Source organism: Patagioenas fasciata, chromosome 3 (genome assembly GCF_037038585.1).
Source record: "Patagioenas fasciata isolate bPatFas1 chromosome 3, bPatFas1.hap1, whole genome shotgun sequence".
In the NCBI taxonomy this organism is placed as follows: Eukaryota; Metazoa; Chordata; class Aves; order Columbiformes; family Columbidae; genus Patagioenas; species Patagioenas fasciata.
Genome location: NC_092522.1, coordinates 46,060,564 through 46,076,530, shown reverse-complemented (window position 1 = coordinate 46,076,530; position 15,967 = coordinate 46,060,564). Strand labels below are relative to the sequence as shown.

Here is a 15,967-nt window from a genome sequence, read left to right as displayed (position 1 = left end):
CCTTTTTATATCACTGTATTTGAATCAGTGTTTGCTTTTAAAAGGAAAATTTTTGTGTGTCACTTGGTGAGAAAACAAGTGCTTTTCTTATTTGAGTCAGATTCTTGAGAAGTCAAAGGCATGGAGCACTCACAAGCCAACCCAGTCTTGCCTGGGTCCTGTGATAAGAATAAATTCACTTGGTTTACCATGGGAGGGCTTTACTCCAGTGTAACTGCCACCAAAAAGGAGCCCTGTCACTTTTTGAAAACTGAAAGCGTTTTTCTATATCTGTAATTTGTAGTGTCAGACAAATGTTTCTGAGTAGTAATAGAAGTTGGATCTTTTCAGTTGAGAATTAAGGAAAAAAAAATAGGGTGTTATTAAATTTGGACACATGCACTTTCAAGGAAAAAAACCCGTGTATTTAATTTTTCATTCAATCTTATTTTCATTTCCTGTACGCAACACCTCTGTTCCTATATATCATAAATACCAGTTTCCAGTTTTGCACAGACTACAGGCTTAAAGCCTTCATTTGTGTAGCCATATCATTTACATACAGCATGAGCAATGGCAGCATTTTAATGTCTAAGCAAATATATGCCAGAATACACATCATATCAACAGAAATTAAAGAACATGGTTTTGTGACAACCTGTCATACTTTATGCAGTGTGTATGTTTGTAAGTAAATTATCTATAAAAATCTTTGTATGTATTGGCGTGAATTTGTGTGCACAGCAGCAAAGGTTGTTCTCTTAGATTTTCTAGAAAGAAATGGATCTGCAGTTCAGTTCTGTAGGTGCCAGTGAAACACTTCTTGCAGTGAGTAACATCTGAAAATTAAAATTCCTAACAATACCAACATTATTTTTAGTCAGATATTGATCAGCTGTAGGAATTGGAAACTGGGATTATTTAAAATCTTAGTGTCGCCAAAGCTGTTGGAAACAGGTTTTTTTGGCTTCATTTTGAAATATGTAAAAGTATTTCAAAAGGAGTGGAACTTTAAGCTCATGTGAAATGGTGTAGCTAAATACCTTCTGATTTTGCAGAATTTTGCAATAACTAGTATTAATTTTGTGTTTCCTTTATAGTGGAGCTAATTAAAAGACCCTTCTAAACCTTTCCAATATTAAAATTGAAATGTATTTCATAAAAATTCCAAAATTCCAGTGGATGTACTAAAAGCCAGAAAATTGCTTCATAAGTTAATCTGTGTAATCACTTTAACTTGAGACATTTTTTTCTTTTTTTTTTTCTTTCTTGTCCTGAAAAATTTTACTTGATAAGAGGGCAAGAAAAATAGAGGTAGAAAAATATTAAACTGTGACTTATTCTGTAGTCTTATTCATACAAATGGCTTCGATTCAGTGATGTCTTGATATACAAGAAATACATACTTGGGCCCTTTATGGACTTGATTTGTCCAACCTTAATACATTCAGGAATTTTCCTGTCAGTTATTCTTTGAAATCATTGCCATATTAATAGTAAAGCTACATAGATTCAATGTGTGAAGGCACAGGCTTCAACAAATATTTGGCTTTCTGTAAGGCTCATTTGTGCAAAATATAAATATTCATCTAGATCAACAAAGCATGTGACTCCAAGTGTAACGTGAAGCATGACAGGAGTTCAGTTAAATTAAAAAAAAAAGTAAGTGACTAATCCTGCAGGATAATCTATATCTGGCCTTTGTCCAGCAAAATATGAAAGTATTTGCAGGGCTGAACCAGCATATAATATTGAATAACATAATTTTAAGTGCATAGGCACCTCTTGATTTTGCATTCTTGCTTTCTCAAGCATATATTGTATGTATATATTAATCAGCCCTGCCAGAAAGATTCATTTATTTTTCATTGTTTAATTAGCTGAAAAAGTTTTCAGTCTCCTGTGACTGAAAAATCGTATTTCTGATATTTATGTCTGGGATGGAGAAAAATGTCATGGAATGGCATTTATAGTGTTTGGCTCATTATTGTTGAAAAAATTGTATAGTGTTTGCCGCTACCATACATACACATCTGGAATTAGAAGGAAGAGCATTTTATCTTTCCCTATGTTACAAGAAACTGTGTTTGTGTATACTTTGGTGATATGTGCTCTTAATACCAAACAGTATGTCTTGATAGCAGCAGGAAAGAGTGAAATTCTGTACCTTTGAAATATACATATTACTTTTCAAAATTATTTTGCTTCTTAATCCTACCATTGTTCTGAAGCTTCACCCTTGAAAATTCACAGGCTGTGAATTGAAAACTTAGTTTGGACTTAAAATCGTTCATGAATTTAAGTTAAACTTCTGATCATATTCATTTTTTACGTATTTAAATTTTACTAAATACTGTTTACAAGTCCGTTTTAATAATGTACTTGCAATAATTTATAAATGTAGACATTATAATTAGATTTTCTCCACTAATATAACAGCATGACAGTAATTGTTAGTGTAATAATTATTTTCTATAACCTTTTTGAAAAAGCTTTTTTTCTTTTAAATTTTAATTCACTTACTCTTCTGATTTCCTTCTGTTCACCCACTAAAATATTGTCTTTGTAGACATGGGATTTTGAAGTTCAGAGAAAAACCTAAAATATCTCCCCATGAAAAAAAGAAATATTTCCAAATTCTTTTGCAGTTTGCTTACCTTTTTATCTCATTTCCTTGTTTTGTCTACAAATCGTACTTGGCCACATATTCAAATGATGTATATTCTTAAAAAGTAGAAGTTTTTATGTCCCCTATTTTTGTTGCTCTACATGTTCCAAATACTTTCCCAAAGTCCTAAATGGGAATTTCCTTACTTTCAATAGGTGGCCTTTATTGTTTTGAACAGCTATGTTGTTGTTCTCCAGTGTTATTTCATTAGCTGCTCTACATTTCCTCAGTTGTGGTTATTTTCCTGGGTGAATGGTTGTTCCTCCTCCTCAGATGTCAGTGTGCAAATTTACTGTATGTATTGATGTAGTTGAAATAATGGTGTGCTAATGGAGAGTATACTGTTACTGTTTCCTGTGAAGAATCAAAATAATCTGAAGCTTTATACATTTGGATATTAGTTATTTACAAAAAAAAAACTGAACTGAAGGACCTAATTCAGTAAAGTACATTGGCATTTGTTCTCTTGTAAGTTTCTTGATTTGTCAAGGGAGACAAATACCCAACAAGCATTTTGTGTCAGCAGCAGATAGATAGGTGCTAAATCCTCAAATATTTCAGCCTAAATGACTCTTGAGAATTTGCACATCTGTGAATTTCAAGGGTTATTTTAGAGTATTTTACAAACTAATTTTTTTTTTTTTTTTTTTTGAGGAATATCCTTCCTGATTAAGTATCTTCCTGTATTTTTAAGTACCTTGTTTTGTGATGAACGGGAACCAAATTAATCCAGTCCTAACCTTTGTGTTCATGCCCTGCAAAGTCAAAAAAGGAATGTAAATCATGGACTATTTGTAAAATGTTGCCAAGCTCATGCTGCCATATTTATAAATGAAAAGTTTCTTTCTTTTTTTTTTTTTAAACCAAATAACTATCTGCCAAGCACAAATCAAATGTGCTTCAGATAGATCGGTGGTTATTAATTTTCTGTCCCCTTCTCTCTTTCTTAAAATGAAATATAGAGATTTTCTTCAGGGGCTGTGGGGTGTTCCTTGGCAGCCTGTGATATTCTTCTTCCATCTGGCCTTTCCACAGGAGAAAAGGTGATGCAGGATGATGAGTTCACCTGTGACCTCTTCCGTTTCCTTCAGTTGCTTTGTGAAGGACATAATTCAGGTTTGTGGGCAGGCTGTCACTCAGCTGAGCCAAGGTGCTGGTAACTAAAGATAAAAGCTCTTTGTTGCTCAAGGTTTGGCAACCTTCATGTGATGTTATGAAAGGTGGAGTAGCTACTAGTGTGTACATGAAAGGAGGATGTTTATGTGGAATTAAATTGCCAGGTTCTTCTAATCAGCTTTAACTTTGTAGAAAAGAGAGTGGTTTCCAAAATGGTGAGTTTTGGATCTTGACCTACTAGGAAAGGTAAATTTATATAGGAAATTATACATGGTTTATAACTTCTAGTCAGTGAAGATTCAGAGCAAAAACATAACAGGAAGGTATATGTATTGTTTTTTGGCATTTGTATGCTTTCTCATATGCACTATTTGGCACTAAATGTCAGAATTGTATGTGAAATGACAAGAACATACACTATCTTTCTTGAAGAAGTAGCGTCTATTTTAAAAATGCAGAAGCAAACTAAACTAATGCATGGTATTAAGTGTATTTTTTAGACTTCCCTGTGTTCTTTGTGTCATGATTAGGGAAGAAAATAAGAAAAAAAAAAAAATTGCCATTGGACATACTTATGGCTTTGTAATCAGGAATTATGCAATTTAATTTTGCTTTTGCTTAACACAATATATTCTTGGTGTAATTCTTTTGATGTTGATGGAGGTCTAGAGATGTAAAATTGGTCATGAATTAGATGAAACTAATGCCAGGTTCTACAAACAAAACAGATAACAAAGCTTCTGGCCTCAGAAAAAAAAAAAGGCATTCCTTAAGCTATACTTTCCTAGATCATGTTAAATGAGAGTTAATTTGTGAGAGTAGTCTTTAACACTTAAATAATTTTAAATTCAAGTTTTATTTGAATTTTTAGATTTTCAGAATTACCTGAGAACTCAGACTGGTAACAACACAACTGTTAATATTATCATTTCCACTGTGGATTACTTATTAAGAGTTCAGGTAGGTTAACTTATATACTAATTGAGTAGATTAGAATAACGACTTGTATCTGTGAAATGTTTACCCTTTTTTTTCTTTTAAATTTAATTGTTTTTGATTGTAAGGCGGAAGTTTGTATGTGGAGACTCCACATTTTTTAATTGCTCTGGAATTTCCTTCAGCAATGCATGGTTTTCTGCCACAAAACTTCTTTTCACAGCAAAATCAAACTTCATCCTTATCACAAAATGCTTAGTTTTATTATTATGACTTTTATTCTGGTTACCGTAGCAAATTTGATGAGAAAGGTTGTGAGTCTCTATTGCTTATAGTTCTTTAAGCATTGTAATTTGGTACTGTGAGAGTCAGAGGTGACAGAAGTGTGAAAGACTGATGTCAGCTATGGGATGCAGGAATGCGATGGATTCTGTTAACCAAGGAGAGCAGGCAAGAAGGTAGGTACATGCAAAGGCTTCAGTGAATACCACTAGCCACTTGTTGACCGAGACTACCCTCTGGCTGAAAAGTATTGTTCAAGCTAAGCTTCAGCCAGCTGCTTTTTCATCCATGTTCTGATTTAGTCTGAACACTGGGCTGCTGTACGGACAGTCATGGGACGGCATGGGGTGTAGCATAAAAAGAGCACATCTATTTCTAAGGAGGTAAAAAAAAAAAAGCAAAAAGAAACAACAAAAGCAGAAGGGTAGTTAGTTTAAAAAATTTTCGACCCTTTGATTTGAATTATCTCTCTGATCTTTTAATAAATATGAAAACATTAGTGTCACAGCCCAGTAGAGTGTAATAAAAAAAGTCTAATTTGTTTCCAGATTGGAGGATGTGAGACACATCAAAACATATTGTGTGACAAATGTTAATCTTTTTTTACCTATTACTCTCATCTTTCTAAAAATCACTGTGTATGATTATATATATATATTTAATTTTATCTAGTTAAGTTTCTCCTTTAGCTATTTATTTGGTCTGAGAATTCCAGGCATTGAAAATTGGTGTGTGTTAAGCTGCTGCTGTTATCAACACTACTTTTTATCCTTATGCATTCTGTAGAAGTTGTAGGGACAATACAATGATTTTCATTCCACTGCTTACTTTGTTGAAACTTTAATAAGCTTGCCTTTGAGGGAAACAGAAGGAGGAATCGTGCACACAAAGCAACATTTGTTTCCACTATTGACTAAGTGTCAAGCACACAGTATAAAGAGAGATTGTTTAATAAACAGCATGAGGCATGGTAGTACCACTGAGTACTCCTTTTCAGAATGCAGGTGGTTGTGTTTCCAAGAGCAGATAGTAACATCTATTTTTTTTTATTTAGTTATTTTGTTTTGAGTTTTACTGTGGGGTTTTTTAGTTATCTATTTCAGTTTATGTTCCTACTGATTCCCTTGAGATGAAGCTACAGTTATTGAAGTAATACTTGAGCTGGGAGGTCATTCAAAATCTTTATAAACTAAATACTTTTCAGAACGAGAATACGATCTAATGAAATATCTTGATTAATAATCATTCAGTTTGATTGCATAGTCTCTTTCTGCTTCTCACAACTGTTTTTTAGGAATCTATTAGTGATTTCTATTGGTATTATTCTGGGAAAGATGTTATTGATGAGCAAGGACAACGAAATTTTTCCAAAGCCATCCAGGTTGCAAAACAAGTTTTCAATACTCTCACAGAGTATATCCAGGTAAATTAGTTTAATTAGATTTTTATGGATTTGAGAGGAAACTAATCATACTTTTGGCATGAAGACATAATGTAGTTAGAAATAACATAGAAATATAGATGCATTTATGCTTCAACATTATTTTAGTACATTTATTTAAGTAGGAAGTAGAAGTTTTTAGCAATCCAGTCAAATTTACAGCTAGTTGTAAATCGTCATAATTTGATTGTATGCAAGAGAGTAGAGGGGTTTTTTTTGTTGTTTTATGGAGGGGAGTTTTCATTTGCTTGATTGTTTTTTAATTTGTCCTAGACTGCAGCAGTGTTAGCCACTTTTAAGACTTCACTATTAATGCACTGAGAAACTAAGGTCAACAGAACATTAGATTACATTTTCTGTCAGGAATAAGGCTGTTTTAAGGCATCAAACCTGTGTTTGTAATACTGAAGTCACACATTACATTTGAGAATTGTAGAAATATACCTGAGGTGGACACTGCAATAAATGAGATTTGGATCAATTCTGTCAAAACAGCAATAAAGCAGTTCTTCCACAATATGTGTGGAATTCAGTGTGATTTAGTTCTTAATTCCTCTTGTAAATCAGTAAACAGTATTACGGTTTGTTTCTGCATATAATAAACATGCTAGAGAGAATCTCATTAGACTACTAGGTGTCTATTCTATTGCTTTCATTCAGATCCAAATCATTATTACAAAACTAGTATTTCATAGTTCAGAAGGATGAAATGTGATAGAATAGGATTGAATAAATATGAGTAGAGGCAGCATATGTATGTGTGTACATATATTTAATATATACATATTTGACAAAAAATAAGTAGCATCATTAGCTGGAAAAGATTTTATTTGTTATTCTCTGAAACTTCAAAAGATTTTATATTCCTGCTTTTCAGAAGTTGGTATATTTTGAAGAATATTCTTTAGCACCGTTTCAACAACAGCTAGAATATGCTGAGGGAAAAAAAGTCAGGAGTCAGATTCTCTCATCCTTTATGCCAATTTTGCGTTAACCTTCTATGAAGTTATTCCTGATTTACAGAACTATGTAGGGAAGAATCAGCTTAAATATTTGTATGTTTTTAGCATTTGCACTTTAAAGTTGCAGGCAGATATACCTTCTGGGGTTCTGAATTAGTAAATTAGGACTTGTCTGAAACAGAGGCAGAATGGTTATTAGGAATGGCTATTGCTTACAGGCATTGATATTATTGAATAAATATTTCTACATACGTTTAATTTTTCATAGCAGTTTCTAAAGGACAACCTGTGCACTGTATATCTTCCTTTCTGTTTTTGTCTCTACTCTTTTTTTTCCTCTGTACATTAGGGGCCCTGTACTGGAAATCAGCAAAGTCTAGCTCACAGCAGGCTATGGGATGCTGTAGTTGGTTTCCTTCATGTGTTTGCCCACATGCAGATGAAGCTGTCTCAGGTATCTTTATGTTTTACTTTTTTCTTTTTAAGGTACTAACTTTTTTAAAAAAAGTTGAACTTATTAATATATTCAAGTCATTAATAACAACAGTTAACAGGGGAAATGGGAGGGAAAATGAGAGAGGTGATAGAATACAATAGAGTTGCAGGAGTAATTTACGAAACTTGTAGTGGGTGTGAGGAGCAGGCCTGTAATTGGATTATTGGCCACAGGCAAAAACTGATTAGATGGAGCTGCAAATGAAGCATGTCATCAATATTCAGAAAGAACTAACCAGTTCCTGTCTTTAATACCAAAGTTTTTTCACAGTGTTTTCTGCAATTTTGTGTGAGCCTTTTATGCAAGACCCATCTGTATTGATGTGTCCTACGTTGGCCCTTAGTTCATCGTCATTGAACCCTAGTTCAAAGCACATCTGCATCTAAGCCTTTTCTACTCTTAACAGAGAAAGAGGGTGATTAGACATTAGAATGGGTGAGATGGTTTTGGATGTGGGTACTCATTTCATAAACTATAGAAATAGTGTAGGGGGCTGGCATAGACATCTCGTTAGAGGTGAGAAGAATGCTGTCCTTAAGAAGTGCATTTTTCAATTTCTTACTTTTAAAAAGAATTATACATCTCAATTGAATGTAGTGATTCTAGAATTCTAAATTGGACATACTCCAAGTAAAGTATTCTTTGCGTAAATTGAAGTAGTTTTGCTCAAATGATTTTCCTCCCTGCCCTTGGGACTTTGTGATTGAAAGTAGGGCAATTGCTTCAATTTGTAGACATTGTGGTACAAGTATGCATCTTATTCTTTATGGCTAAATAGAGGTCTTCTTCCAACAAATGGCATTACAATTAAACCTGTTTTTCAAGATAAATGCATTGAATTTCTACTGAAGTGTATTTATAAGTGGTTGTAGATACTGTTGTGGTTTTAGAATATCTTTGTTATTGTAAGAATTGAAAAAGTAGCCAGTGTTTGGGCATGCCACAGTGGTGGCTATTGTGCTTTCTTCCTGTACCACTAAAGCAACATGAAAAGCAGTATCTAAGTAGTTACTGACAGCAAGTCAAACACACAGTAGCAATATGTTGGTTGGTAGCTTTTCAGATTATATTGAAATACCAGTTTTCGAAGGTGTAGAGTGTGGTTAATTGGATTTAGAAGGGGTTGCCATAGGACTTTTATCTGTACAGTTGCCTGCCTAGGCTAAGTATTTGGTTTTTGTTTTAAATTGAGAGTGTCCAGAGCACTTCTGGAGAATATTTGAAACAAGATTTTAATATGAACAAAACTAAAACACTGTTTTGTCTGGAGTTTTTGGTTTGTTTGTTTGTTGGTTGGTGTTTGTTTGTTTGTTTTCATTTTCTTTCTCTAATACTTTGTAAGAAATATCATATGGTAGAAAATTAAAGTAAAATCTTCGATCTACATGAACATGCAGGTGCAAAGCAACTTTTGAAGTCAGAAGATTTATAAAGAAAAGTTACAAGAAAAATCAATTAGAGACCTTCGTTATTTCTGACTTGTGCTGGTTTTGATCCAAGATCTAAATTGCCATAAAGTATCTTGAATATATTGTACTAATCACTGAAGTCCAGAAATGCTTCGTTATACCGTATCAACAGCATGATGCCACAATTTTTCACTGAGGAAGAAATTAAGTAGTTGAATAAATCTATCCAGATAGACTCCAGGTTGAAATAATTGTCAAGCAACATAGTAAGCTCAATAAGCTTAATGAAATAAAAGATGGCTAAAAGAATTGATATCATGTCTGTTTAAGGATATACTTATAAACTTTATTAATAAATATTTTGAAATTTTATTTCAACTTTTCTTTCTACCCCAGAAAATTCAGTGGCTTATAATGGAATCACTCCCTTTGAATAATTTTACACTTTGAGCTCTGTGTTGCTGCCATTGTTGTTTTTACAAGTCTTCATAGCTGTAAACTTTATTACACGACCAGCAGCAATGTTTTAGCTGACATGAAGCATTACAGGCATCACCTGCGTGAGTTTGACATACCCAGTTATTGCTTTAAATTTTTTCATCACCTTCAGGTTTTACATTGTCCCTGTTAAATTACTGTCTTATAAACCGATGATTGTGTAGGTTTGATCCTCTAAATTTACTATAAGGAAATATATTTTCACTATATTACCAGCTCTGACACTACTAACTTCTTAATTTCTAAGCCTTGTTTTTATGGGGTGAAATATGCATGCACATATATTAATGTCAATGAAGTCAGTAGATACCTAATTTTATATGTTGTGTTCATTATTTAGGATTCCAGTCAAATTGAATTACTGAAGGAGTTAATGGATCTTCAGAAGGATATGGTTGTCATGTTGCTGTCTATGCTGGAAGGTAGTCAAAATTTTATTTGAAATCATCTTTCACAGTTGTTCTAGCAAGGTTTTTACCTTTGAGATTTTCTTCACGTGAGAAATGATTCTGCATTTTCCTTCAGGTTTTTGATTTTCATGTCTCAGTTGTGACGAGAGTTGTTAGATCTTCAAACAAATGGGAGATTTATATAGTGTAGTTGATGTAGTTTCTATTCATTCTGAATGTCAAAATTCTATAAAATCCAGCTCTGGCAGAAGTTTTACTTTGTTTCCATGAACTTGGCTTCTCTTTTGGCTTAAGTGAAAAGTTTTCTTTACTATTGAGATGGGAATCCATAGTTCTAGGAACTAAACCATTTATTAGTCATTTTATTAACACCTTTGCTACATTGCATTTATTTTGGGAGCAATCCAAGCCATAAAGAAGAGTCTCTGATTTGTCTAGTGACTAGGTTCAAGGTCCTTTATAGCTGGTACCTGAAATTATGATTCCCCAGAGAATGTGATCATGTTCAAGAATTACTACTGTTTCTTTAGCTCTTTCATAGCATTGTATTGGTGCTACCAATAATAGATTAACCAGGCATACACACAGATGATCCAAAGATCTGTTTTTCCCTTTTGCTTCTTACTGTCATATGTATTTTCTTGAAAGAACTGGGAGGGCAGTTCATGGGGCATAGTTTGCAGCATAGCATGCATTGCTGCTACTTTGCTCATAGATGGTCACTGCGAAGCAAAGCAAATGCTTAGTAATACAGGCTGTACTTCATGAGTAACCTACTGAGCTATTAATCCTAACTAATGTGACACTAGTTCTATCTTTCGCTATAGTAAAAGTCATGGTGTGCTGCTTCATGCTTAGTACAGTATTAAATGTAACAGGTGTATCTCTGCAGGGCTTTTTAGTTCTTCCTTTCTTTAATGGCAGATAATTAGTCACTTGTTTTTTCCAAACCTTAGGAGAGCGTTATTAGTAAAAAGATTTGATTTTACAACTGTTTTTCTCACATGTTAGCCAATAGTTTATGATTCTTGCTGTTTGATTATTTCAGTAGTTGTTATTATACATTTTTCTTTGCCAAAACATTTGCTACCATCAGTATCTCTAACTTCATGTCATCACATCCAGGTAATGTTGTGAATGGAACTATTGGCAAGCAGATGGTCGATATGCTTGTGGAATCATCCAACAATGTTGAGATGATTCTGAAGTTTTTTGATATGTTCTTGAAGCTGAAGGATTTGACTTCTTCTGATGCATTCAAAGAATATGATCCTGATGGTAAAGGGGTCATTTCAAAGAGGGATTTTCACAAGGCAATGGAAAGCCATAAGCATTACACCCAGTCTGAAACTGAGTTTCTGCTGTCGTGTGCTGAAACAGATGAGAATGAGACTCTGGACTATGAGGAGTTTGTGAAACGATTCCATGAACCTGCCAAAGACATTGGCTTCAATGTCGCTGTTCTCCTGACCAACCTGTCAGAACATATGCCCCATGACAGCCGCTTGCAAACTTTCCTGGAACTATCAGAGAGTGTGCTGAACTACTTTCAGCCTTTCCTTGGACGCATAGAAATCATGGGCAGTGCAAAGCGCATCGAACGGGTTTATTTTGAAATAAGTGAGTCAAGTCGAACTCAGTGGGAGAAACCTCAGGTGAAAGAGTCAAAGAGACAATTTATATTTGATGTTGTAAATGAAGGTGGGGAGAAAGAAAAGATGGAGCTTTTTGTGAATTTCTGTGAGGATACCATATTTGAAATGCAACTGGCTGCTCAGATCTCTGAGTCAGATCTGAATGAAAGATCAGCAAATAAAGAGGAGAACGAGAGAGATAAGCCTGAGGAGCAGGACCCTAGAATTGGTTTCTTCTCTCTCATGACTATGAAGTCAGCATTAGTAGCTCTCAAGTATAATATAGTGACTCTCATGAAAATGCTCAGCATGAAGAGCCTAAAGAAACAGATGAAAAAAGTGAAGAAAATGACCATGAAGGACATGGTCATGGCTTTGTTTTCTTCCTATTGGAGCATTTTGATGGGCCTACTACATTTCGCTTATAGCGTTGTCCGGGGCTTCTTTCGCATCATATGCAGTTTGCTGCTTGGAGGAAGCCTAGTAGAAGGAGCAAAGAAAATCAAGGTGGCTGAACTATTAGCTAATATGCCAGATCCCACTCAGGATGAGGTGCGTGGGGAAGGAGAAGAGGGTGAGAGGAAACCAACAGAAGCTGCATTGCCTACAGAAGACTTGACAGATCTGAGAACTTTATCAGATGAGAGTGATCTCCTCTCAGATATATTTGGTTTGGATTTAAAACGAGAAGGTGGACAGTATAAATTGATTCCTCACAATCCAAATGCTGGTTTGAGTGATTTACTGAGCACTCCCTCCATAGCTCCAATGCCTGAGGTGCAGGAGAAAGTCCAGGTAATGGTATATTTTATTTCTGTTGTGTGTTTCTCTTTCATATGTTAATTATAGTTTTGAAATAAATTTGCATTTATGTTTTTTTGGGGGCTTGTGGTGTATTTTTAAGGAATCACTTGTGTTAACCTCTTTGACATCATAAACTTGAATTCTCTAAGTGCCTGAATTTGTTTTTTATTAATCTTAAAATATCTCTTCACTAATGTAAATTTAAACAATCTCAATTGTTTAAAAAGTAGTCTAACATTCTGCACTCTGTGTATTCTTTTAAGTGACTCTGTGTGATATAATAGTGTTTAGATGCATTTTTACATTTGGCTTTTTGTAGGAGCAGGTGAAAGAAGATGAAAAGGAAGAGAAGGAGGAAACAAAATCTGAACCTGAAAAAGCAGAGTATGTATTACTTCAACCTGTGATCCTACAAAATGTGTTTATTTCACTGAAAAAACCAATTCAATTAGTACTTATTTCTTTGCCTTAACTTTGATGTCCATTCACATTCCACAGTTAGGATAGTTTTTAACCATCCTCTGTGTCCATGCACATTTCCAAGGAAATGCCATGTAAATAATGTCACTTTTATTTATTTTTTTTTTAAATTTCCCTCTTCCAGCAGCATCCTTTTAAATGTTGATTTAGTTTCTTGTAATGTGTTTAAGTTTTTCTTGGCAAGTCTTAGAGCTAGAAGAAAATCTGCTGGAAAAACTGTAAGAGCACTTGGGTTCCAGAGATTTGTTACCTGTCAGTAGTAGAGACTGAATCTATTTTGCCCCTCCTATTTGCTATGACCTATTTTGAGTTATTTGGACTTTGCAAAAACCTTAATATTCCAATATAATTTAATTAATTACTAAATACTCTTATGTCTTTATAAAGAACAAGTGTTAGCATTTGATAAATGATCATCTCAGTCTTTTTAGGATACATTAAAATATAATGTTAATGAGGTTAGCTCAGAATAAAAATAGTGGAAAACAAAACGTGGTAAAAGGTATGACACTCTATGCCAGTATTTTGTGGTTACTGATATATGTACAGTTCTGATATATATAGGGTTCCTGTAGCTGATATGTCACTGTCAGAATTCTGAGTGGATTCCTTAAATCTCAAGCTCTATCCTTATTTCTCTCCTGGGATGACAAACACTTGCCAGTTACAAAAACTCTTCTTCCTAATCAGTACAGCAAATTTCCAACTCAGCTAGTATAACTTTGTGAAGGAGAGTCTTCCTAACTTTAGAAGGTCACTTGACTGTTGATTGCTCCACTTGATGTGAGTTGCAGAGCTACCTGTGTTCTCTGAGAACAGTGCAGTGCCTGGTGCTGTAAGCTGCTCTAAAGCCACTCCTAACATAAGACAAACTTTTAAGAGAACTTTCAAATGAAAGTTTGTTGAGTATATTCTAGTATGAGAAGTAGCTTAGGACATCAGTTATTCTGTTTGTAGATAGGTACAGAGGAATTAATAATATAACTTATAAGTTGCCTCTCACTCTGGTTTGGCTTCTGATGGACAACTGTGATCCTTTCATCTATCATGCTGTCGGATCAAATTAACTGCCAAGATAATTCACTGTTCCTTAGATCATGTGTTTGGAGAAGACTTTCTGTAATTGGATAGGATGGTGATAATATAATTACATGTTGAATGCTGTCAAGCTTTCTTATTCCTGTCTCCTCCTGGAGAGGATACTTATGAATTCCTCAGGTGGACAGAAATGCAGAATTTAAAACTTGAGGTTTGACTTGCAAATCCAAGAACCAGCAAAGTTATCAGTAAAGTTTTCTGCAACCTGTGTGGGAACCAGTGAGCTCAAGTGCATGAGGTTGGAGGGGAGCGCTTAGACATATAGGCACTCATATAAACATACAGCTGTCAGCTTACAGACATTTGTCAGCACATGTATTAGCTGCACAATTATGGAGCAGGTAACAAGGTTGGCAGGCTCTCGATCACTTGCCTCTGTTGGTTAGCATCCTCACCTCAAGGTGACAAACCTGTAGGTTCAGTTATCTGCAGACTTAACCAAACTGTAAACTGAAAAGGGTGAAGAAAGATGTCTCCCTGTAATTCATGTGTGTGAGCTGCATGAGTCACGGCTACTTGAGCCTCATGAGAAGATGCAATGGGCTCTTTCAGGATGTATATTTAATTTTTGTTTAGCGATTTTATTAACTTGACATATTGTTTTGGCTTCATTGGTCTTCTAAGAGGAGAAGATGGAGAAAAAGAAGAGAAAGCCAAGGAAGACAAAGGGAAGCAGAAATTAAGACAGCTTCATACTCACAGATATGGAGAACCAGAAGTTCAGGAATCAGCTTTCTGGAAGAAAATCATTGCATACCAACAGAAGCTTCTTGTAAGCTGTTCTCTAGACTATGTGTTTAGCTGTTGGCAGGGATGTGTACCACAAAATTTTTCTACCAGTGTAAAGATGAATTTTGCATCTGGTAAACCTCATCTTTCTATCTACCATCATCCATAAAAAGGACATAAAGGCAAAGATTTAATTAGAATGTTAGAGTAAAGGAACACACAAATAATTTAGTAGACAAGATATTAACTCTTAGAAGACAAACATTTTCATGTGAATAGATGTCCCAAATTTTCACAGCAGCTCGTGAGCCTGTGGGATTTCTCTTTCCCTGAGAGACAACTTTGGAAAATTACAAGCGTTCGTATAAAAAGAATTTAAGATAGAATGCATATCTGAAAACTCTTAAAAAAAGTTGCTATTTATTGTTTGTGAAACAGCAAGTTAATATTTGAGAAACTTCTCAAAACTCTTGGAAATTTAAACTAATTAAAATAGTATATCTGAGAGTGTCTCATAAAATATGGTAACCTTGAGTTCGCCATAGAACTATTTAAAATACATACTTTTATTATCTAGAGGATTCAACATATGTTCTGTGAGACTAGTGTGAAATCCAAAGCAAAACGAAATACAATTTTGCAAAACTACAAAACTGCAGTCACAATCTTAATAAGGAATTAGGTGTTTAAGTTTTGCTTTTGAACTCAGATTCATTTTTAGACTAATCCTGTAGCGGTCATGTGACTATCATTTGATTTTTCTTATAATGGTCTCATTTAACAGTTTTCTATGGTTAGGCCTGAAAAATGGAGTAATTCCCATGAGAGAGTTAAAGTGTTCAAAATGCATGCTGCAAAGTTTTATGAATTGTCAAGAAGGGAAAATGTGCATTTCTACAATCCTTTGGGTAGCATCATAGTGTGAGAGAAGCTTTCTACTCATGGTACTTAGGTCACAGATGAACTTTTTTTCTGATCTGGTAAAAATGCAATTGATTTTGGAATAGAAAAGGATTTAAAATAAA

At 34.4% G+C, this 15,967-nt stretch overlaps 1 protein-coding gene across 14 annotated transcripts in view; it reads left to right on the top strand.

The window, feature by feature from the left end:
* RYR2 (ryanodine receptor 2) overlaps window positions 1-15,967 on the top strand; it is a 395,394-nt gene that overhangs the window by 358,521 nt on the left and 20,906 nt on the right. For all 14 annotated transcript variants that reach the window (XM_071806259.1, XM_071806250.1, XM_071806253.1 and 11 more), the window contains 8 exons: window positions 3,683-3,763; window positions 4,635-4,723; window positions 6,276-6,404; window positions 7,734-7,838; window positions 10,128-10,209; window positions 11,323-12,626; window positions 12,955-13,019; window positions 14,838-14,985. In XM_071806259.1, the coding sequence (XP_071662360.1) occupies window positions 3,683-3,763; window positions 4,635-4,723; window positions 6,276-6,404; window positions 7,734-7,838; window positions 10,128-10,209; window positions 11,323-12,626; window positions 12,955-13,019; window positions 14,838-14,985 (2,003 nt within the window). The remainder of the gene's footprint in view (window positions 1-3,682; window positions 3,764-4,634; window positions 4,724-6,275; window positions 6,405-7,733; window positions 7,839-10,127; window positions 10,210-11,322; window positions 12,627-12,954; window positions 13,020-14,837; window positions 14,986-15,967) is intronic.